General features: G+C 41.5%; 1 protein-coding gene across 4 annotated transcripts in view; it reads left to right on the top strand.

Annotated features, from left to right (window-relative positions):
- Positions 1-22427, top strand: part of WDR76 (WD repeat domain 76) — a 286518-nt gene that overhangs the window by 32954 nt on the left and 231137 nt on the right. For all 4 annotated transcript variants that reach the window (XM_073569001.1, XM_073569000.1, XM_073568999.1 and 1 more), the window contains exons 4-6: positions 1722-2003; positions 7542-7871; positions 8341-8430. In XM_073569001.1, coding sequence (XP_073425102.1) covers positions 1722-2003; positions 7542-7871; positions 8341-8430 — 702 coding nt within the window. The remainder of the gene's footprint in view (positions 1-1721; positions 2004-7541; positions 7872-8340; positions 8431-22427) is intronic.

The raw sequence follows: 22427 nt of genomic DNA, 5'->3' as shown, positions 1-22427 counted from the left end.
TCAGGGGGGGCTTGCAGGGACAATGGAGGTACCTTGGGGGGGTGATCGGGGGACCCTATTAAAATGGAAAATGTGCCTTTTTTTTGCGGTTGCCGTTAATATCGGCGATCGCAGCACCGGGGTCGTTAAAAACCAACTCGAATCATGTTCTCTGGGGTCTCGGCTACCCCCGGCTGCCAAGACCCCAGAGAGATTCCAATGCTGGGGGGCGCTATAACCTTGATCCTCAGCGCCATTAAAAAGCGGCACTGTCGTTTAAGTACCCTTAACTGCCGCCGTTAAAAGTCGTATCGGGGGTTGTTCAGGGGTTAAATTAAATGTAGCTCTCATCATTCTCCCCTCCTCTGACGGCGATCGGCGCAAGCGAGGGGAGAATGACGAGAGCCGTGTTCAGCGCCAGGGAACAGCACTTACTGTAACGCTTCTTCTCTGGCGCCTGACTGTGTGGTACTGATGCGAGACACGCATGCCACACGTGTACCGCAAGTATTACACACACGGACACTGACATCTCTGGTATCTGAAATATCAGGATGTGTGAAAAAGACATTATAGCGGGTTTCTATGTTTGGCTGCTGTCACACACTAAAAGACGCTTTTTATTGCAAAAAATAGATTTTGCATCACCACATTTTGAGAGCTATAATTTTTCCATATTTTGGCCCACAGAGTCATATGAGGTCTTATTTTTTGCGGGACGAACTGACGTTTTTATTGGTATAATTTTCTTTCACATGATATTTTTTGATTACTTTCTATTCTGATATTTGTGACAGAATTAACAAAAACCAGCAATTCATGAATTTCTTTTTTTTGGGGGGGAGGGCGTTTACACCGTTCCGCATGTGGTAAAAATTGTAAGGCAGTTTTATTCTTCGGATCAGTATGATTATAGCGATACCTCATATCATTTTTTTTAATGTTTTGGCGCTTTTATATAATTTTATAGAAAAAATTATTTTTGCATTGCTTTATTCTGAAAGCTATAACTTTATTTTTTCGCTGATGACACTATGGCGGCTCGTTTTTTATGGGACAAGATGACGTTTTTAGCGGTACCACGTTTATTTACATCTGTCTTTTTGATCGCGTGTTATTCCACTTTTTGTTTGACGGTATGATGATAAAGCATTGTTTTTTCCCCTTTTTTTATGGTGTTCACTAAAGGGGTTAACTAGTTGGACAGTTTTATAGATAGTCGCGGTCTGTGACAGCTGTAAGAATCAGCTGACACTTGGCCGCATACCACCTGTGTGTGCGGCCGATCGCTGAGACGTACTATTATGTCCGTGGTCATAGAAGCCCAGGGCGCATGAACAGTATAGTATGTCTCATGTCAGAAAGTGGTTAATACATATTGATTATTTTTGGGTAAAAAGTAAACATGTTAACATAGAATTATCTAATTTTTCTTATAATTCAAACAGTTCTGAGAACAATACAATAAATTATTGCAGTCCAATGAAATACTGTAAATTGTAGAGCATGTCCGCTTGTCTACAGATTGGGTCTTTACAGAGTCTGACACTAACTGATGCAGAAAGTGCAAAGACGCACCCCGTTGATATGGGAGATGGTAAACAAAGTTGTCAGTTTCTTCATACATTTCCAGGAGGAATAAAAGAGGAATTTTACTCTACAGAATTCTGACAAAATATGCTTTAGGATTGTTTGCTTAGATTCTGCTTAAATATTACCATATATGTTTTCTGATTTTACAGGATCTCGTTGCTGGTGACAAGTTAACCAAACCTCCTCATCTTGGATATTATTCTTTACCCCCTACTGATGAGATGGCTCCTTATAAGAAACAGTTGGACCTGAAACCCAAGCATGGAAGCTCCACAGTGAAGAAAGCATGCCCCTCACTAGTGTCGGACTGTGCTATGAAAGTTCCTGTAGTTGTGCTCCATAAACTGAATGTAGAACCTGACCAAGGAATCAGGAAACGGAACATAAAGGAGCCTGACCATAGAGCTCGCTCTGAGCAGGACAGACAGGAGGTGTGAAGATGACTTCTCTTTGCTTAAAATATTTGAAGTAATACTGAGATCGGCTTCAGCCACATTCACACGTTCAGTATTTGGTCAGTTTTTTACCTCAGTATTTGTAAGCCAAAACCAGGAGAGGAACAATCAGAGGAAAAGTATAATAGAAACCCGTCACCACTTCTGTATTTATCACCCTCTCCTGGTTTTGGCTACAAATACGCATGTAAAATACTGACCAAATACTGAACGTGTGAACGTGGCCTTAGAAAAAAAATATTTACAATGTTGTTCCCTAATTGTTAGCCTTCTTCTCCCTAGATGAATTTTATTCTAGAATTGGTGTGAAAATGAAAATGTTTTTACAAGCACTTTCAAACAGTTAAATTTACTCATTAAAAATCCTCTCCGTTCTCAATAACGGAGGGATTCTTTTTTTTTGTTTTTTCTGCTTGTTACCTAGGTTCCTGGCCACTGCAGTAGTCTTTCGGAGGTGGCTGATCTAGGCAAGGAGTGTAGTGTCTTCAACCTGTTGCAATTTGGTGCGGTCGGCGCAGCGTCAAAAGGACGCATGCGCCGCCAAACGCATACCTGCGCACGGCCTGCGTCCCCAGTGCTAAAGATAGGGGACGCATGCAGCGTCATGCGCCCGTAGGCGGAGCTACTGACGGAGGCATGGCAGGTGGTGGGGCTTAGCGGCGGCCGTGCGCAGGCCGACGCTGCGGCCTTAAACGCTAATGTGAAACCACCTAACAAAGTACTTTTTTAACCCTTTTCTGACATCTGACGTACTATCCCGTCCACGGTACCCGGGCCCCTATGATCGGGGACGGGATAGTACGTCATCGCGATTAGCGGCGCCCCCGGGTGTCAACTGATTATCACAGCTGACACCCGGCACTTCAGGGGTGGTCATGGACCACCCCCGGCACGTTAATCCCTGGCACACTGCGATCAAACATGATCGCAGTGTACCGGGGGATTAGAGAAGCATCGGCAGGGAAGGGGCTCCCTCCGTGCTTCCCTGAGACCACCGGAGCAGCGCGATGTACTGCACTGCTCCAACGGTCTCCTTCCCTGCAGGCCCCCGGATCTAAGATGGCCACGGGGGCCTGCAGGGAGGCAGCTTCCTTGGTGCCTGCTGAGAGCAGGCACGAGGAAGCCTGCTGCAGCGCCTGTCAGATCACTGATCTGACACAGCGCTGTGTGAAGTGTCAGATCAGCGATGTGACACTTCACAGACATGTCCCCCCTGTGATAAAGTAAAAAAAGTGTAAATATATTTTGTAAAGAAAATCACTAAATAAAAAAAAAAAAACCTTTTAATTCATTTTTTGGAAATAAAAAACAAAACAAAAGTACACATATTTAGTATCGCCACGTCCGTAATGACTCGCCCTATAAAACTGTCCCACTAGCTAACCCCTTAAAAAATAAAAACAAAGCAAAAAATGTTTTATCATACCGCCAAACAAAAAGTGCAATAGCGCGATCAAAAAGACGGATATAAATAACCATGGTACCGCTGAAAACGCCACCTTGTCCCGCAAAAAACTAGCTGCCACACAGCGTCATCAGCGAAAAAATAAAAAAGTTATAGCTTGCAGAATAAAGCGATGCGAAAATAATAATTTTTTTTTTTAAATTGTTTTGTGCGCCAAAACATAAAAAAAACATAGTGAGGTATCACTGTAATCGTACTGACCCGAAGAATAAAACCACTTTATCATTTTTATCACACGCGGAACGAACGGTAAAAACGCACCCCCAAAAGAAATTCATGAAATGCTGGTTTTTGTTCATTCTGCTTCCCAAAAATTGGAATAAAAAGCAATAAAAAAATGTCACATGCCCAAAAATGGTACCAATAAAAACGTCAACTCGTCCAGCAAAAAATAAGACCTCATATGACACGGTGGGTCAAAATATGGAAAAATTATAGCTCTCAAAATGTGGTGATGCAAAAACTATTTTTGCTGACAGCTGCCAAACATCAAAACCCTCCATAAATAGTAAATCAAACCCCCCCTTTATCAACCCTTTAGTTAGGGAAAAATAATAAAATTTAAATTTTTTTTTATTTCCATTTTCCCCTTAGGGGTTAGGGCTGAGATTAGGGTTAGGTGTGTTGGGGTTAGGGTTAGAGTTAGAATTGGGGGGTTTCCACTGTTTAGGCACATTAGGTGCTCTCCAAACGCAACATGGCGTCTGATCTCAATTCTAGCCAATTCTGCGTTGAAAAAGTCAAATGGTGCTCCTTCACCTTCCAAGCTCTGCCATGCTCCCAAACAGTGGTTTACCCCCACATATGGGGTATCCGCCAACTCAGGACAAATTGCACAACAACTTTTGGGGTCAAATTTCTCCTGTTCCCCTTGGGAAAATAAAAAATTGGGGCAAAAAGATCCTTTTTGTGGAAAAAAAATGATTTTTTATTTTTATGGCTCTACGTTATAAACTTCTGTGAAGCACTTGGGGGTTCAAAGTGCACACCACACATCTAGATAAGTTCCTTGGGGTGTCTAGTTTCCAAAATGGGGTCACTTGTGGGGGGATTCCACAGTTTAGGCACATCAGGGGCTCTCCAAAGGCAACATGACACCCGCAGACCATTCCATCAAAGTCTGCATTCCAAAACATCACTACTTCCCTTCCGAGCCTCAACATGTGCCCATACAGTAGTTTTCTCCCACATATGGGATATCACCGTACTCGAGACAAATTGGACAACAACTTTTGGGGTCCAATTTCTCCTCTTACTCTTGGGAAAATAAAAAAATTGGGGACTAAAACATAATGTTTGTCGAAAAAATGATTTTTTAATTTTACGGCTGTACGTTATAAACTTCTTTGAAGCCCTTGGGGGCTCAAAATTCTCACCACATATCTAGATAAGTTCCTTGGGGGGGTCTAGTTTCCAAAATGGTGTCATTTGTGGGGGGGGTTTCCACTGTTTTGGCACATCAGGGACTTTTCAAACGCTACATGGCGTCCGATCTCAGTTCCAGCCAAAAAAGTCAAATGGCGCTGCTTCCCTTCCGAGCTCTGCCATGCGCCCAAATAGTGGTTTGCCCCCACATGTGGGGTATCAGCGTACTCAGGACAAATTGCACAACTACTTTTGGGGTCCTGTTACTCTTGGGAAAATAAAAATTGGGGGTGAAAAGATCATTTTTGTGGAAAAAATGATTTTTTTTTAATTGTATGGCTGTACATTATAAACTTCTGTGAAGCCCTTGGGGGTTCACAGTGCTCACCACTTATCTAGATAAGTTCCTTGGGGGGGGGGGGGTCTAGTTTCCAAAATGGGGTCACTTGTGGGGGGTTTCCACTGTTTAGGCACATCAGGAGCTTTCCAAATGTGACATGGCGCCCGTTCTGAATTCCAGCCAACTTTGTGTTGAAAAAGTCAAACAGCGCTCCTTCCCTTCTGAGCTCTGCCGTGCGCAGAAACAGTGGTTCCCCCCCACATATCAGGTATCAGCGTACTCAGAACAAATTGCACAATAACTTTTGCAGTCCAATTTCTCCTGTTACCCGTGGTAAAATAAAAAAATTGGACCTGAAGTAATTTTTTTTGTGAAAAAAGTTAAATGTTCATTATTTTTATTTTTTTTTAAACATTCAAAAAATTCCTGTGACGCACCTGAAGGGTTAATAAACTTCTTGATTGTGGTTTTGAGCACCTTGACAGGTGCAGTTTTTAGAATGGTGTCACTTTGGGGTATTTTCTATCATATAGACCCCTCAAAGTGACTTCAAATGTGATGTGGTCTCTAAAAATAAAATGGTGGTGTAAAAATGAGAAATCGCTGGTCATAACTTCCTAACAAAAAAAATTTTGGTTCGCAAATTGTGCTGATGTAAAGTAAACATATGGGAAATGTTACTTATTAAGTATTTTGTGTGCCGTATCTCTGTGATTTAAGGGCTTAAAAATTCGAAGTTGGAAAATTGTGAAATTTTCAAAATTTTCTCCAAATTTCGTTTTTTTTTTCCGGGATCCATGGAAGCGTTCTAGAGTTATTACGTCATAAAGGGACAGTGGTTAGAATTGTAAAAATTGGCCTGGTCATTAACGTGCAAACTACCATTGGGGGTTAATTAATAGATCTAAGAATAAAATATTGGAATAATAAGTTATGTAAGAGCAGTAAAAAGCATATGACCCAATGCCCTAATTTAAATGTTATAACAAAAGATAAAAAAAACCCTTTAATAATACAGATAAAATATGCAAACAAAAGTACCCCCAAACATAGTATGATACCCTCATAGTGAATTCCTCCACATGCACACTATGATGACCCACCGTACTGTAACCCCTCACTCAATCCACCTGGCAAAGAATGACCCCATCACAGTCTGATTTTCTAACTGTAATCCCCATATAGTCCTACAGTATATTGGGCCCCACATAGTACTCTATACAGTATAATGGGCCCCACATAGTGCGCCATACAGTATAATGGGCCCCACATGGTGCGCCATACAATATAATGGGCCACACATGGTGCGCCATACAGTAAAATGGGCCCCACATGGTGCGCCATACAGAATATGCCCCATGTAGTGCTCTATACAGTATTATATAGTGGTCCATAGAGTATAATGGCCTCACATAGTTCTCCATACAGTATAATGCGCCCAATATATTGCTTTATACAGTGTAATGGGCACCACGTTTTGCTCCATACAGTATAATGGGCACCACATGTTGCTCATACGGTAACTGCGTCCCCGCTGGTATGTGATAATGGGAGCGGGACCTGGTGTGACGCAGGAGGTCAAGTGATCACACGTGACCCAAACTTGCTGCTGGCAATAGAGGAGTACGGAAGGCAGAAAGGACCAAAAAGCATCCTAGGATGCTGGCTGCCGAGAGTCTCTCACTGCCGGCGGACTTCATCGCACTGACAGAGCCATCCGGATTCTCCTGCAGCCCGCAGCAAGCCGGGTCATGTTCTATCTCGTGACTTCCCGTGTCACGCCAGGTCCTGCTCCCATCAGCGCAAACCAGCGTGGACGCAGCTACTGACCGTGGCCACTGGGACTTCATCTCCAGCTGCCCTTACTGTTACTGCATGGATCACTACAGAGAGTGAAGTCTCACATCTGGACATTGCGCAAGGTAACTTTTGCAGCTGACAGGTCCGTGACTGTGCTATTTTCTCTTGGACACGGAGGAACTGCCACCGGCCTGGGCAGGTTCCACGAGACTATACAATTTCTATTTTTTTCTTCCCCCATTGTAATAAGACCATTTACCTGATCCACATATTCACCAGGCCTAATCAGAACTTCATACAATGATTCGGGTTTTTTTCCTTGATTGGTGTTTTTTAATATAACATTTATTACAGGGACTTTTTACAGAAGCCGCTCAAGTGAAATATTCCATACTCTGCAGTACCAAAATAATCACCCTCCTTTATTTTTTCCACAGCTTCTTTTTCAGGTACGGGCATCAGTTCTATAGAAACTAACCATTTTTTTTTCTTTCAGATATATTTTTTATCTAAATAATATGAAACTATTTTTTTTCACTGACAGGTGCCTGCACTAGGTAACGGTCATGGTCATGACAAAATGGTTCTATCTCCTGTTGAACAGAGTGCACTTCTACATCCTACCCCAGAATTTACAAGGAACAATGATCAGCAAGATTGTAACCAAAAAGCAGTCTGTAGGAAGCAACTTAGAGTTCAGCTTGTTCGAATGAATATAGAAACCAAAAATGAACTAGAAAAGCAGGCCACCAATGAAAGTGACAGTGACCATGAAGATGTCCAGCCTACAGATCGTTCTCTGCTAAATGTGCAACATGAAGATCAAGAAGAGTTGTCTTCAGAAAAGTCCGACAGTGACCAATTTAATGAGCAGGTACAGTCTCTTATTGAGTAATGTACTAACCACGGAAATTGATGGCAAGTGTCCATTCGTGGTACAATTGGCTGGTGATTATGCATGCGTCTCGCTACATGTGTGAGGTTGTAACATGGTCGGCACCATTGACTTCCAATGTGTAAGTCAGCAGTGCCGAATGACTCCTTATAAACTAAAAAACTAAGGCCTGTTTCACACTTCCGTTTTTGTGTCCGCCAAACGGATCCGTTTCCGTTTTTTTGACGGAAACTGATGCAAACGGATCCGTTTTTAAAAAAACGGATCCGTTTTTTTGACGGATCCGCGGTAACCACTAATGGAAGTCTATGGGACAAAAAAAACGGATCCTGCAAAAAAATGGCGGATCCGTTTTTTTACGGAAACCAACGGATTTTGACGGATTTGAAAAAACGGAAGTGTGAAACAGGCCTAAATTGGAACACTTAGCAGTATCTTGTCTTTTCAGGATCTTGAAATGTTGTCTCTATATGAGCGTCAAAGGCTGAAGAATATTAAACAAAATGCAACATTTCTAAAGGCCATCAAATTACATGAGGTAAGACACTGGGGCACTTGGAAGACAATGATTCAATGAAGCATCACTAATATGATTATTGTTCTGAGACAGAGAGAAGCTTGGTTCATAGGGATGTATTTTGTGGTCCGTATGCAAACCACAGTACCTGGATTGATCGTGAATCTCCTGTCCTGATCTTACAGTCTCATATGTCTACAAGGCTCTAAGTTTGGGTCAGGACCCGTGGTCAGTCTAGGCATTGTTGAAGTGTCTTCACATTGCAGAATGGGTTCAGATGCATTGTTTTGGTAATCTATGGGCACCAATTCATGGGTTTTAAAAAATTATTACATTGAAAACTTCACCTCCCTTAGATTTGGTCATCAGTATCAGATCGTTGTGGTTCTGAGTCCGATTCCCAGGAGCTCCACTGATCAGCTTTGACAGCAGATAGATATAAACAGTGTACAGAGCCTGAATTTAACTGCTCCGTACACTGTGTAGTGGCCAATCTCGGATGCTTTAAGTGGATAAGCTGTGCTGCGGTACCAGAGAATGGCCATTACACATTGTATGGAGCTTTTACATTCTGGCTCCACGCAGTGTTTATGTATGTCAATGGCCAGAGCTGATAATGGCTGATCAGTGGGGGTGACAGGTGTCGGACACTCGCCCATCTTTTTAATTTTGTTAACCGATTGGTCATTAAAGGGAGTCTATAACTCCCAAAATGCAAATTTAAGTGAATTACTGTCATATAGAGGACTTTGCCCATATCAAAGTCACATTAGTAGTATATAGAGTATTTCATTGTTTTGGTTACTTTGAAACCTCTGTGATATGCAAATGAGGGTGCTTGGTGCACTATTAAACCCTCTCAATTTGTATACCGTTTTGTTTCTGATCCCCTGCTTGTATGTTCTCCCCGTGTATTCCTGGGCTTGCTCCGGGTTCTCTGGTGTCCTCCCACACTCCAAGGCAATGAGAAAAAACTTTGTCCAGCTCCACGATGTAGTGAAAAATATTCTTTATTCACTCAATAGAAATGAGGTTTAAAAGCCAGCATGAGTTACAAGGCATGCGATCGATCTACGCGTTTCGAGTGGCTAAGCACTCTTAATCATGATACGCAGCTTTGTCCATGGGTAGATCTTATATACTCTATCCGGTCTGCACACCGGTTAAATAATTAAAACAAATGGAGAGAAAACTAACAATCACAATTAAATATAACAATTTGATTCATTAAGATACAATATTATCGCCTTCAGTAGTATTTTATCTTTTTTTTATTTCTTAATTTTTATTCATTATTCTCTTGTTATCCACGAAAAAATGAAGCAAACTTCTGAAATAGAAGAGAAACATAACAGATCTCAATGTTGCAACCATTCACAACAGTAAAATTCACAGATACAATTTTTTCAAAATACATGCGGTTTTCAATTACATGTCAAATTTTTTATTTCTTTTTTGTGCAATGTTAATTTTAGCACAACAAACCATTTTTTTGGGTATACACATGTATACAAAAAAAAGGATCAAGATTAGAAAGATTTTTTCAGGGACTATTTCAATTAGCGCACCAAATGTGCACACCGCCATAATATATTCGTTTAAAGAGGAGATGGAAAACTCCAATTTGCACTGTTCTAAAGAATTTTTTTCAGTGTATATGAATTTTTTGTTCATATACACAGCCAAAAAGACATTTAATTCTTTTACTCCCCATCATACACCAATCATAAAAATCTGTTCTGATACATTTATTGAAAAGTCATTATTATAAACTTTCTCAAGACAGAAAGATGGAAAACTTCAATTTACACACCAAAAAAAAAAAAAATTTTTCGTTATGTTTAATTTTTAGTTTGTATCTGCAACCCAAAAAAAGGGGGGAGCATTCGGTTATTATATTTCCCCTTCATGCACTAAAAAAAAAAAACGTTCTAATGCATATATAGAGAGATTATTATCATAGACTTTCCCAAATAAATGAAGTATTTCCTGAGTAACTGATCAACACAAAATTATGTCGAATATTTTATATGGCTGTGTGCACATTTGGTGCGCTAATTGAAATAGTCCCTGAAAAAACCTTTCTAATCTTGATCCTTTTTTTTTTTTTGTATACATGTGTATACCCAAAAAAATGGTTTGTTGTGCTAAAATTAACATTGCACAAAAAAAAATAAAAATTTGACATGTAATTGAAAACCGCATGTATTTTGAAAAAATTGTATCTATGTGAATTTTACTGTTGTGAATGGTTGCAACATTGAGATCTGTTATGTTTCTCTTCTATTTCAGAAGTTTGCTTCATTTTTTCATGGATAATAACAAGAGAATAATGAATAAAAATTAAGAAATAAAAAAAGATAAAATACTACTGAAGGCGATAATGTTGTATCTTAATGAATCAAATTGTTATATTTAATTGTGATTGTTAGTTTTCTCTCCATTTGTTTTATATTTGTTTTAATTAATTATTTAACCGGTGTGTAGACCGGATAGAGTATATAAGATCTACCCATGGACAAAGCTGCGTATCATGATTAAGAGTGCTTAGCCACTCGAAACGCGTAGATCGATCGCATGCCTTGTAACTCATGCTGGCTTTTAAACCTCATTTCTATTGAGTGAATAAAGAATATTTTTCACTACATCGTGGAGCTGGACAAAGTTTTTTCTCATTGCCTTGGATTGTGCGCTTTGACACAGCGGTCTTGTGCTCCGATGTTGGAATGCTATGTCTGGTGAGCTGGATTTGTATCCTGATTTATTGCTTCAAGTGTCTCCGTGCACCCAGAGGCTTCCCTTCTCTATTTCACAAGAGGAAGTGCTGGCATCATAAAAGACTTTCTTATTTGGCTATTTGACCATGGAAAATGAAGCTAGACAGAATAAAGCTGCCAAACAGTTTGCTGGGTTTACCGCTGAATCTGCACGTTTCAACAAGCTCAAATGTGGAGCTAGAGGATTTGTTAGCACTTATGCTAAAGGAAAATCGGATATGGTGGAATGTGAGTTCGTTAAGAAATTATAGAGATAAAAACATTATTCCAAGAGGACTTAGAGTTAAAAAAGTCCCTAGTACACTGTACTCAGGTGGGTTTGTACAAGAATGGAATAATATATTATCGGACTGCTCCTTGAAATTGATTTCCCTAATCATAAGAAATGAAGAAATTCTCTTGCAAGATTTACAAAAACAAATTGATATCTTGAAATCAAATGCGCAAGATAAATTATCGAAAGAAGTTTATGAGGAATTTTTGCACAATACTACTATCAAGATTAATAAAACTGAGGAAAAGATTATGGATACTAAAAAACGCAAACTGGAGCGTGATTTATCTGATTATTCCAAAGAGCAGGTGTACGAATGGGGGAGATGGGAAAATTCTAACAAGTCTCCCAGGTCTATACTACGAAGACCTAAACGACACACCAGTGTTAATCAAACTCCCCGACAAGTGACTTTCAGTTCATCTGATGCTGAAACTTCGAATGGAGCTACATCAGACTCTGACATGGATGTGACGAGGCAGTCAAAAAACTCATATTACAAGAGAAACAGATCCAGAAAAAAAGGAGAAAGGGAAGGAAGCATAGGAACATCAAGAATAACGCAAAGATATCATCTGAGGAATCCACGTTAGGTGACTTTGATGTTGTTAATTTCTCATCATTGAATCTAACTGCTGATCAACGTGAGTTACTTTCATTTGGACTTTCTTTTGTTCCTAATTGTAATTTTAATCTTTTCTCCACAATATGTGATGTTAATAGATTTATTAGGAATATTACTTTGAAATTGCATTTTGAAGATAACCCTGATGATATTGTGGAAAATGATGTGAATTTTGAAAATACTTATAGTAATTGTTCCTTTCCAGAACAAATGTCTATTATCAATTTGCAGGCTTTACAAAATGAAAGCGTGCCAAATGTTGATATTGCTGTTTCTTTAGCAAAAGGCATGAGTATTCCTAATCCAAACTATTATCCGGTTAAAGCAAGGAGACCTGTGATGGATAGGTTTCAAAGTGCTGTTGAAAATGATCTTAGACAATTATCTGAAAAAACGCATGGTGTGAATTGTGCCTGCAGTAACTTGAGGCCGTCCCTGAAAAAAGCACTGTTAGAACTGAAGTCAAATGAAAATATTATAATAAAGAATTCAGATAAGGGTGGATCAATTGTCCTTATGAATAGGGATGATTATGTGAACTGGGTTGAAAATATGCTTAATGACCCCATGATTTATAAACGTATGTTAGAGAATCCTCTTAATATCAAAGAGCGTATTTTTCAGATTATTGATGAAGGCTTTTGTATGGGTTTTATTACTATGAAAGAGAGGGATTATCTAAAGGTGTTAAATCCAGTTACACCAACGCTTTATGCGTTACCAAAAACCCATAAAAAAAGCTTTCCTCCACCCATGAGACCGATTTTATCAGGGATAGGATCTGTGAGTGAGAAACTAGGGGAATGGTTAGGTCTGCTTCTACAACCCTTGGTTCAGAGGGTCCCTGGTTTTATTAGAGACAGTACAGAAGTATTAAATTCAATGGATGGTTTAATCTGGGATTCCAAATTCTCATGGATAACTACTGATGTTGTTTCTCTCTACACATCGATTCCACACACAGTAGCAATTAACGCATTAAAATTTCATTTACAAAAATATAGTAATTTCTCGTGTGACTTCCAAGATTTCATCTTGGATGTCACTTTTTTGTGGATTTCCAACAATTATTTTATATTCAATGAGAATTACTATACACAAGTAAATGGCGTATCCATGGGAGCTAAATATTCCCCTTCCCTAGCAAATCTCGTTATGAGTTGGTGGGAAGAAATGTATATCTACAATCTTGATAATCCTTACACTGATTGTATACAGTTTTACGGTAGATACATTGATGATACTGTCATTATTTGGAAATCAGATATAATAACAGTACAGAAGTTTGATGCGTATATCAATTGCAACTCTCTGAATTTAAGATTTCTAACACGACATGAAAAGACCACTATTGATTTTTTTGGATTTAAATCTGACTGGCATACCTAACAAATCCGTTATTACTCGTACATATCGCAAGGAGACAGCTGGGAACACAATTCTCCATGCAAAAAGTCATCACCCCAGGCACACAATTAAGGGTATTCCTGTGGGTGAAATGACGCGTGCTAAGAGAAATTGTAGTTGTCCCTCTGATTATAAAAAAGAAGTTTCTGACATTAGACAACGTTTGGGTAGGAGAGGTTATGATCGATGGAGTCTAGACAGGGCTGAAAAGATTGTTTCAAAAAAATCTCGTTTTAAAGACTCGCATAAACTGTCCAAAAATTCTGCTAATCCTATAACCATAGTGTTACAATTTAGTAATCAGTTCTCCAATATTAAAAAAATACTTGAGGATAACCTGGCAATTTTAAAAGAAGATCCAGATATTGAAAAAATAATCAAAAAAGGACTAAGGATAGTTTCCAGAAAAGCACCATCCTTAAAAAATAGTTTATCACCAAGTTTTCTTTGTACTCGGCAAGAACATACGGGCAATTGGTTGAAAACGAGGGTTTTTTTTAAATGTGCTGCCAGTCAGTGCAAGATGTGTACCTATACCAAAAGGTGTGATAAATTTGGAGATTTTGATGACAGTAATCTATTTGACATCAAAGATTTCATAAACTGCAACACCAAAAATGTAGTTTATATCATGGAATGTACTTCATGCCGACTTAAATATGTGGGTAGCACAAAATGTACGTTAAAAACTAGGATTAGAGAGCACATTCTTGATGTAGAGAATGCTAATATGAATAGAAACATATCACAGCTCTCCCGACATTTTGAGACTCATAGTAAAAAACTGGACTCATTAAAAGTATATGGGATTGAGAAAGTCCACAATCGGATTGGAGGTGGGGACTTAGAACCTGTGCTTAGGAATAGGGAGGCGTGGTGGATATTCACATTAAACACCAGTATGCCACGAGGTTTGAATAAAAGAAAAGACACCATGCTCTTTTATTAGACTAGCACTTATCAACCCTTTCCTCTTTGAAATATCTATTTTATTACATTTATAATGAATCCTCATGTTCTGATTAAATATATATCAAAGTATGTGGGAATATGGTAGTTTTTTGCAAGGTTTTTCATAGGGTATTTTTTGTGCATAGAACTGTATTTTCATGCCGTTTTTCGAATCTGCATGTTTAAAATATAAAAACTAAAATATTCGACATAATTTTGTGTTGATCAGTTACTCAGGAAATGCTTCATTTATTTGGGAAAGTCTATGATAATAATCTCTCTATATATGCATTAGAACGGTTTTTTTCAGTGCATGAAGGGGAAATATAATAACCGAATGCTCACCCCTTTTTTTGGGTTGTAGATACAAACTAAAAATTAAACATAACGAAAATTTTTTTTTTTTTTTTTTGTGTAAATTGAAGTTTTCCATCTTTCTGTCTTGAGAAAGTTTATAATAATGACTTTTCAATAAATGTATCAGAACGGATTTTTATGATTGGTGTATGATGGGGAATAAAATAATTAAATGTTTTTTTGGCTGTGTATATGAACAAAAAATTCATATACAGTGAAAAAAATTCTTTAGAACAGTGCAAATTGGAGTTTTCCATCTCCTCTTTAAACGAATATATTATGGCTGTGTGCACATTTGGTGCGCTAATTGAAATAGTCCCTGAAAAAATCTTTGTAATCTTGATCCTTTTTTTTTTTTTTTGTATACATGTGTATACCCAAAAAAATGGTTTGTTGTGCTAAAATTAACATTGCACAAAAAAGAAATAAAAAATTTGACATGTAATTGAAAACCGCATGTATTTTGAAAAAATTGTATCTGTGAATTTTACTGTTGTGAATGGTTGCAACATTGAGATCTGTTATGTTTCTCTTCTATTTCAGAAGTTTGCTTCATTTTTTCATAGATAATAAGACAATAATGAATAAAAATTAAGAAATAAAAAAAGATACAATATTATCGCCTTCAGTAGTATTTTATCTTAATGAATCAAATTGTTATATTTAATTGTGATTGTTAGTTTTCTCTCCATTTGTTTTATATTTGTTTTAATTAATTATTTAACCGGTGTGCAGACCGGATAGAGTATATAAGATCTACCCATGGACAAAGCTGCGTATCATGATTAAGAGTGCTTAGCCACTCGAAACGCGTAGATCGATCGCATGCCTTGTAACTCATGCTGGCTTTTAAACCTCATTTCTATTGAGTGAATAAAGAATATTTTTATTCGGTCGACCATGACAGCACCACCTGAGAGAGGGGATCCGCCCTTTAGGAACAGGAAACCTACAGATACAAAAGGGTGGCACCTCTCCCACGCATCAGTTGGTTTCCTGTTCCTAGAGGACAGGACTCCCTACAGATCGTCCGTCATGGAGTCGTCATGGATTCCCAGGCCGGCTGACCGACCCAGGTAGCGGGGGGGTCTCCTACCTCGGTCAGTGCGGGGTCCCTGGAAGCGCCACGGTGGGGCCGGGTAGGTCACCACGGCAGTGGACGGAGCAGGTGGAGCAGAGGGTCCGGTGGACACCGCCTCCAGAACGCCAGCACCGGGTACGTATGCCCCGGGCCCTCCTGGTGCGCTCCCCCGGGTCCGGTCCTCCCGGTCGACGTTGGCGCCTGGTTGGCGGTCATGGCGGCGCGCGCGGGGCTGGGAGGCATTTCGGGCGGGGGGCGCCGCGCCGGCTCCTTCGCGCGCGCTCCCGCAAAGCTTTGGTGAGCGGCGGAAGTGACGCGGCGGAAGGGGGCGGAGCCGGGAACGCAGAAACCGGAAGTCGGGTGCCGGCCGGCTTCCGATGCGCGCCGCGGGTGCACGCCTGTCCGGGTGTCGCGGGCGGCGGCCTGGGTAAGGTGGGGGGGGGGGTCACGGGAGAATCCCGGGTGGGTGGTGCCATGGCCAGATCCCTGCTGACCCGGACACCAAGAGGCCATATAAGGCAGGGGGGACGCTGCTGGGGTGCTTCCGAAGGGCCCAGCGATGGATACGACGGAAGCCCCCATAGACCAGCAGGACGAGGCGCAGGAGCGCCCGCAGAAACAGGCCACAACAAAACCACATACGAGTGGCCAGCAAAAGAAACAGACGAACAAGCGGCCAAAGCCGCGGAAGTTCCTCCAGACTAAAGGATCCCCCTGCCTCCCTCCGTGATCCGTGCTTCAACTGCATGGGTAAGAGATCTCCGTGAATGTACCCTGATGCAGTGTTCCCTTATGTTTTTTTCGCAGGGGAAGAAAGCTACGGGAAAACAGAAGCACAGGGAATGTGCCCTCTGTAGTTGCCCCCTACCAGATGGCCACCCTAAAAAGTTATGTCAGCCATGCATACGACAGACGGTAGGGGTTGATAGAGACAGGGAGTCCAGGGGTAGATTGTCAGGCCCTTATACTCTCCCCCGTTTAAGCAGGTAGCGGAAGAGACCCCTGACTTCACTTCAAGCCTGAGGGAGATAATCAGGTCGGAGATGAAAGTCTTATCTCAAGGGGAACCTTCTAGAAGAAGAGAGGCTAGTGTTTCAGGCTCGGAGGCCTCAGTCACCCCTAAGAAAGGCGATAATTCCTCGGACTCCTCGTCGTCTTCCTCGGATGAAGACTCTAGCCGGTTCCGCTTCCCCTTAGATCAAATGGACATACTAGTGAAAGCAATAAGGTCCACCATTGGGGTAGCGGACACAAAACGGGAACTCTCAGCACAGGACATAATGTTCGGGGGTCTAGACCCCAGAAAACGCAGGGCTTTTCCATTAAATGATAAAGTCCAGAGCCTAATAGACAGAGAATGGAAGAGACCTGAAAAAAGGGGCACCATGCCACCAGCTTTCAAGCGGAGATACCCCTTTGATGACCCAGTAGTAAGCAGATTGGATAAGGCCCCGAAACTAGACGCAGCAGTAGCCAAAGCGTCCAAAAAATCCTCCATACCCTTTGACGATATGGCCTCCTTGAAAGATCCGCTAGATAAAAAAGCAGATTCTTTTCTAAAAGGAACATGGGAGATGTCAGCAGGCGCACTAAGACCAGCGATAGCTGCCACCAGTACAGCCAGATTCATGATGGTCTGGCTAGATCAAATCGATTCCGAGCTAAAAGACGGAGCCTCAAGAGCATCCATTCGAAAAAATCTGCCGATCATCCAGAATGCCGCTGCGTTTTTAGCCGATGCTTCAGCAGACTCTGCAAGGATGGCGGCTAGAGCCGCGGGTCTATCTAATGCAGCGCGAAGAGCGCTCTGGTTAAATTGCTGGCCGGGAGATATTCAGGCCCGGTCCCGTCTCTGTTCCATTCCTTGCGAGGGGGAGTATCTATTCGGCCCTGTCCTGGACGAATTATTAGAAAAAGCTGGGGATGACAAAAAGAAATTTCCCAGTCTGCCGAATCCTTCTTATAGACGTCCCTTTACCAGGAAAGGATATTTCCGTAGAAGGCCGTCCAGAGATCAGGGCAGATGGGATGAGAAAAGAAGGAAAGGTACAGGATTCATGTTTGGAGGGGGGCGCCAGGAAGGTCCAGCTCGTGACACGAAAAAGCCGCCCCAATGACTAGTTGCCCCGGTAGGAGAGAGACTAGCTGCCTTCTACCCAACCTGGTCGCTGATCTCTAATAGCATCTGGAGACTGGGGGTGATAGCTGTGGGACTGCGACTAGAATTCTCTAGGGTTCCCCATGATCGATTTAAAATCACCCCACTCAGGTTTTCTACTTCAGAACAAGCTGCCCTGGAGGCTGAGGTTCATGACCTATGCGGCAATAAAGTCCTAACAGAGGTTCCAGAGGGAGAATGGGGGAAGGGTTTCTACTCCCCTCTGTTCCTGGTCCGCAAGCCAGACAGCTCCTTTAGGACTATAATAAACCTTAAGGCCCTCAACAAGTTTCTGGTCATACGTCCGTTTAAAATGGAAACAATTAAGTCCACAATAAAATTGCCGTTCCAAAACTGCTTTATGGTGGTGTTAGATTTAAAAGACGCCTACTACGGCACGGTGGCTCATTCGAATCCCACCAAGGACAACATCTGCAAGGAGTTTGTATGTTCTCCCCGTGTTTGCGTGGGTTTCCTCCGGGCACTCCGGTTTCCTCCCACATTCTAAAGACATACTAATAGGGAATTTAGATTGTGAGCCCCATCGGGGACAGTGATGATGATGTGTGCAAAATGTAAAGCGCTGCGGAATATGTTAGCGCTATATAAAAATAAAGATTTATTTTTATATACCCATCCATGCAGCTCATAAGCGTTTTCTCAGAGTGGCGGTTCAGTTAGATGGGTCAGTTCACAAGCACAAGGAAAGCGTAGAAGCAATGGGATGAAACTGAATGGGAGGAGACACAGATTAGGTATTAGAAAAAACTTTTTGACAGTTAGAGTGATCAATGAGTGGAACAGGCTGCCACGAGAAGTGGTGAGTTCTCCTTCAATGGAAGTCTTCAAACAGAGGCTGGACAGACATCTGACTGGGATGATTTAGCGAATCCTGCTTTGAGCAGGGGGTTGGACCAGATGGCCCAAGAGGTCCCTTCCAACTCTACGATTCTATGATTCTAGTTCGACATTTCCAATATGCGGCCCTTCCCTTTGGTGTGGCAGTCGCCCCCCGAGTATTTACTAAAGTGATAGCGGAGGTCATGGCCCATCTACGTGAATCTGACATTCTGGTGGTCCCCTACCTGGACGATTTTCTTATTGTAGGCAAAACGGCGAACCATTGTTTGGAACAGCTACAAAGGGCAATGTCTGCCCTAGAGCGGTTAGGATGGTTGCTGAACATCAAAAAATCTCGGTTGCAACCGATGAGAGTCCAACAATTCTTGGGCCTAATCCTAGATTCTGAGAAACAGTACAGAAAGGTCTGGACATGGGGTTTTCTACCAGTACCCTTAAAGTACAAGTATCAGCCTTGGGGGCCCTTTTTAGCTGCAACATCGCTGATAATTACTGGGTCAGCAGGTTCATTAAGGCGGCAGGTAGAACCAGACCAATAGTGAATGATAGATTCATGCCGTGGGACTTGAACCTAGTCCTCTCTGCTATGACGGAAACCCCATTCGAACCTATCTCATCGGCTTCCATAAAAAACCTGTCCCTCAAAATAGCCTTCCTGGTAGCTCTAACATCAGCTCGCAGAGTAAGCGATATCCAGGCATTATCTAGGCGTCCTCCTTATTTACAGTTCAAAGAGGATAGGGTAATACTTAGACCTGATCCAACGTACTTACCTAAGGTAGTTTCTAGCTTTCATAGGACACAGGAGATAGTCCTCCCATCCTTCCTCCCTAACCCAGCTAACGAGAAGGAAGAGAAACTGCACGACCTGGATGTTAGGAGATGCCTCATAGAATATCTGGCAGTCACCGATCCCTGGAAGAAAGATAATGCCCATTTGTCTCCCATCAAGGCCCTAGGAAAGGTTGTAGAACGTCGAAAAATACTATTGATAAAAAGGACTTTGCCAATATATGTTTTGAAATATGTTCCCTCCTTCCCAACGGCTCTGTGTGACATGGGTGCTGTTGCAAGCAATGGACAACCATTCATTGCACATTGTCGCCACTGCAACTTTCTCACAAATTGTCACAGTTTGGACTCCATTTCTGTTCCTGTCCATTGCACAGACAAGAGGAGGGCGTGTGAGTACTAGAATATTGCTGCCTGGTTAGAAGCTGTATTAAATATAATGTTGGTCCTCTCAAAACATAAGGTAATACAGATTCAGTATCGTCTAACCACCACAGTCAGGTTTTGTGATTGGTCTGTTCACAAGTCTCGTAACATAGTTATGAACCCCTTTTCTACAATGGACATAATATTCCGTCCATGGGACCTGGGACCTAAGTCCCATGGACGGAATATTTCGTCATAGTGATCAGCGGTGCCCACATGTCAGCTGATTATCACAGCTGTCAGGGGTGGTCACGGACCTCCCCTAACCCCTTGAACACAGCGATCAAACACGATCGCTGTGTACCGGGGGTTAAAGGGAAGCATCGGCAGGGAGGGGGCTCCCTCCGTGCTTCCTTGAGCCCCCCCACAGCAGCGCAATGTGCAGCGCTGCTGCAGGGGGGCTCCATCCCTGCAGGTCCCCGAATCCAAGATGGCGACAGGGACCTTTGGGGGGCCTGCAGGGAGCGGACTTCCTCAGTGCCTGCAAAGCGCAGACATGAGGAAGTCTGCGTCTATGCCTGTGACAGATCGCTGATCTGTCAGTGATCTGTGATGTGACAGTTCAGCGATGTCCCCCCTGGGACAACCTAATAAAGTAAAAAAAAAAAATGTAAAAATAATTTTTAAAAAATCGCTAAATAAATTTTAAAAAAAAAATATTCCCTAATTCATTTTTTGGAAATAAAAAAAAATAAAAGTACACATTTGGTATCGCCGCGTCCGTAACGACCCGCCTTATAAAACTGTCCCATTAGTTAACCCCTTAAAAAATAAAAATAAAAAACGAAGCAAAAAATGTTTTATCATACCGCCGAACAAAAAGTGGAACAACGCACGATCAAAAAGATGCATATAAATATCCATGGTAACGCTGAAAACGTCATCTTGTCCCCCAAAAAACGAGCCGCCACACAGCATCATCAGCGAAAAAATAAAAAAAGTTATAGCTCGCAGAATAAAGCAATGCAAAGATAATTATTTTTTTATATAAAATTGTTTTCATTTCATAAAAGCACTAAAACATACAAAAACGACCTAAATGAGGTAACGCTGTAACCGTACTGACCCGAAGAATAAAACCGCTTTTTCAATTTTACCGCACGCAGAACGGTGTAAACGCACCCCCCCAAATGAAATTCATGAAACGCTGGTTTTTGTTCATTCTGCATCCCAAAAATCGGAATAAAAAGCGATCAAAATATGTCACGTGCCCGAAAATGATACCAATAAAAACGTCAACTCGTCCCGCAAAAAATAAGACCTCACATGACTCGGTGGGTCAAAATATGGAAAAATTATAGCTCTCAATATGTGGTGATGCAAAAACTATTTTTACAATAAAAAGGGTCTTTTAGCCTATGACAGCTGACAAATATAAAAACCGCCATAAATAGTAAAGCAAACCCCCCCCCGTTATCGCCTCCTTAGTTAGGGAAAAATAATAAAATTAAAAAAATGTATTTATTTCCATTTTCCTATTTGGGTTAGGGCTGAGGTTAGGGGTGTGTTGGGGTTAGAGTTGGAGTTAGAATTGGGGGGGTTTCCACTGTTTGGGCACATCAGGTGCTCTCCAAATGCAACATGGCGTCTGATCTCAATTCTAGCCAATTCTGCGTTGAAAAATCAAATGGTGCTCCTTCCCTTCCAAGCTCTGCCATGCGCCCAAACAGTGTTTTACCCCCACATATGGGGTATTAGCCTACTCAGGACAAATTGCAAAACAACTTTTGGGGTCCAATTTCTCATGTTGCCCTTAGGAAAATAAAAAATTGGGGGCAAAAATATTATTTTTGTGGAAAAAAAATGATTTTTTTATTTTCACGCCCGGGCGTTATAAACTTCTGTGAAGCACTTGGGGGTTCAAAGTGCTCACCACATATCTAGATAAGTTCCGTGGGGGGGTCTAGTTTCCAAAATGGTGTCATTTGTGGGGGATTTCCACTGTTTAGTACATCAGGGGCTCTCCAAAGGCAACATGACACCCGCAGACCATTCCATCAAAGTCTGCATTCCAAAACGTCACTACTTCCCTTCCGAGCCCCGACGTATACCCATACAGTAGTTTTCTCCCACATATGAGGTATCAGCGTACTCAGGACAAATTGGACAACAACTTTTGGGATCCAATTTCTCCTGGTACCCTTGGGAAAATAAAAAAAATTGGTGACTAAAAGATCATGTTTGTGGAAAAAATACGATTTTTTTATTTTCACGCCCGGGCATTATAAACTTGTGTGAAGCCCTTGGGGGTTCAAAGTGCTCACCACACATCTAGATAAGTTCCTTGGGGGGTCTAGTTTCCAAAATGG

This window comes from Dendrobates tinctorius, unplaced genomic scaffold (assembly GCF_039654945.1).
Source record: "Dendrobates tinctorius isolate UK_male_01 unplaced genomic scaffold, ASM3965494v1 ptg000022l, whole genome shotgun sequence".
Lineage (NCBI taxonomy): Eukaryota > Metazoa > Chordata > Amphibia > Anura > Dendrobatidae > Dendrobates > Dendrobates tinctorius.
This window is presented reverse-complemented; position numbering and strand designations above follow the sequence as displayed.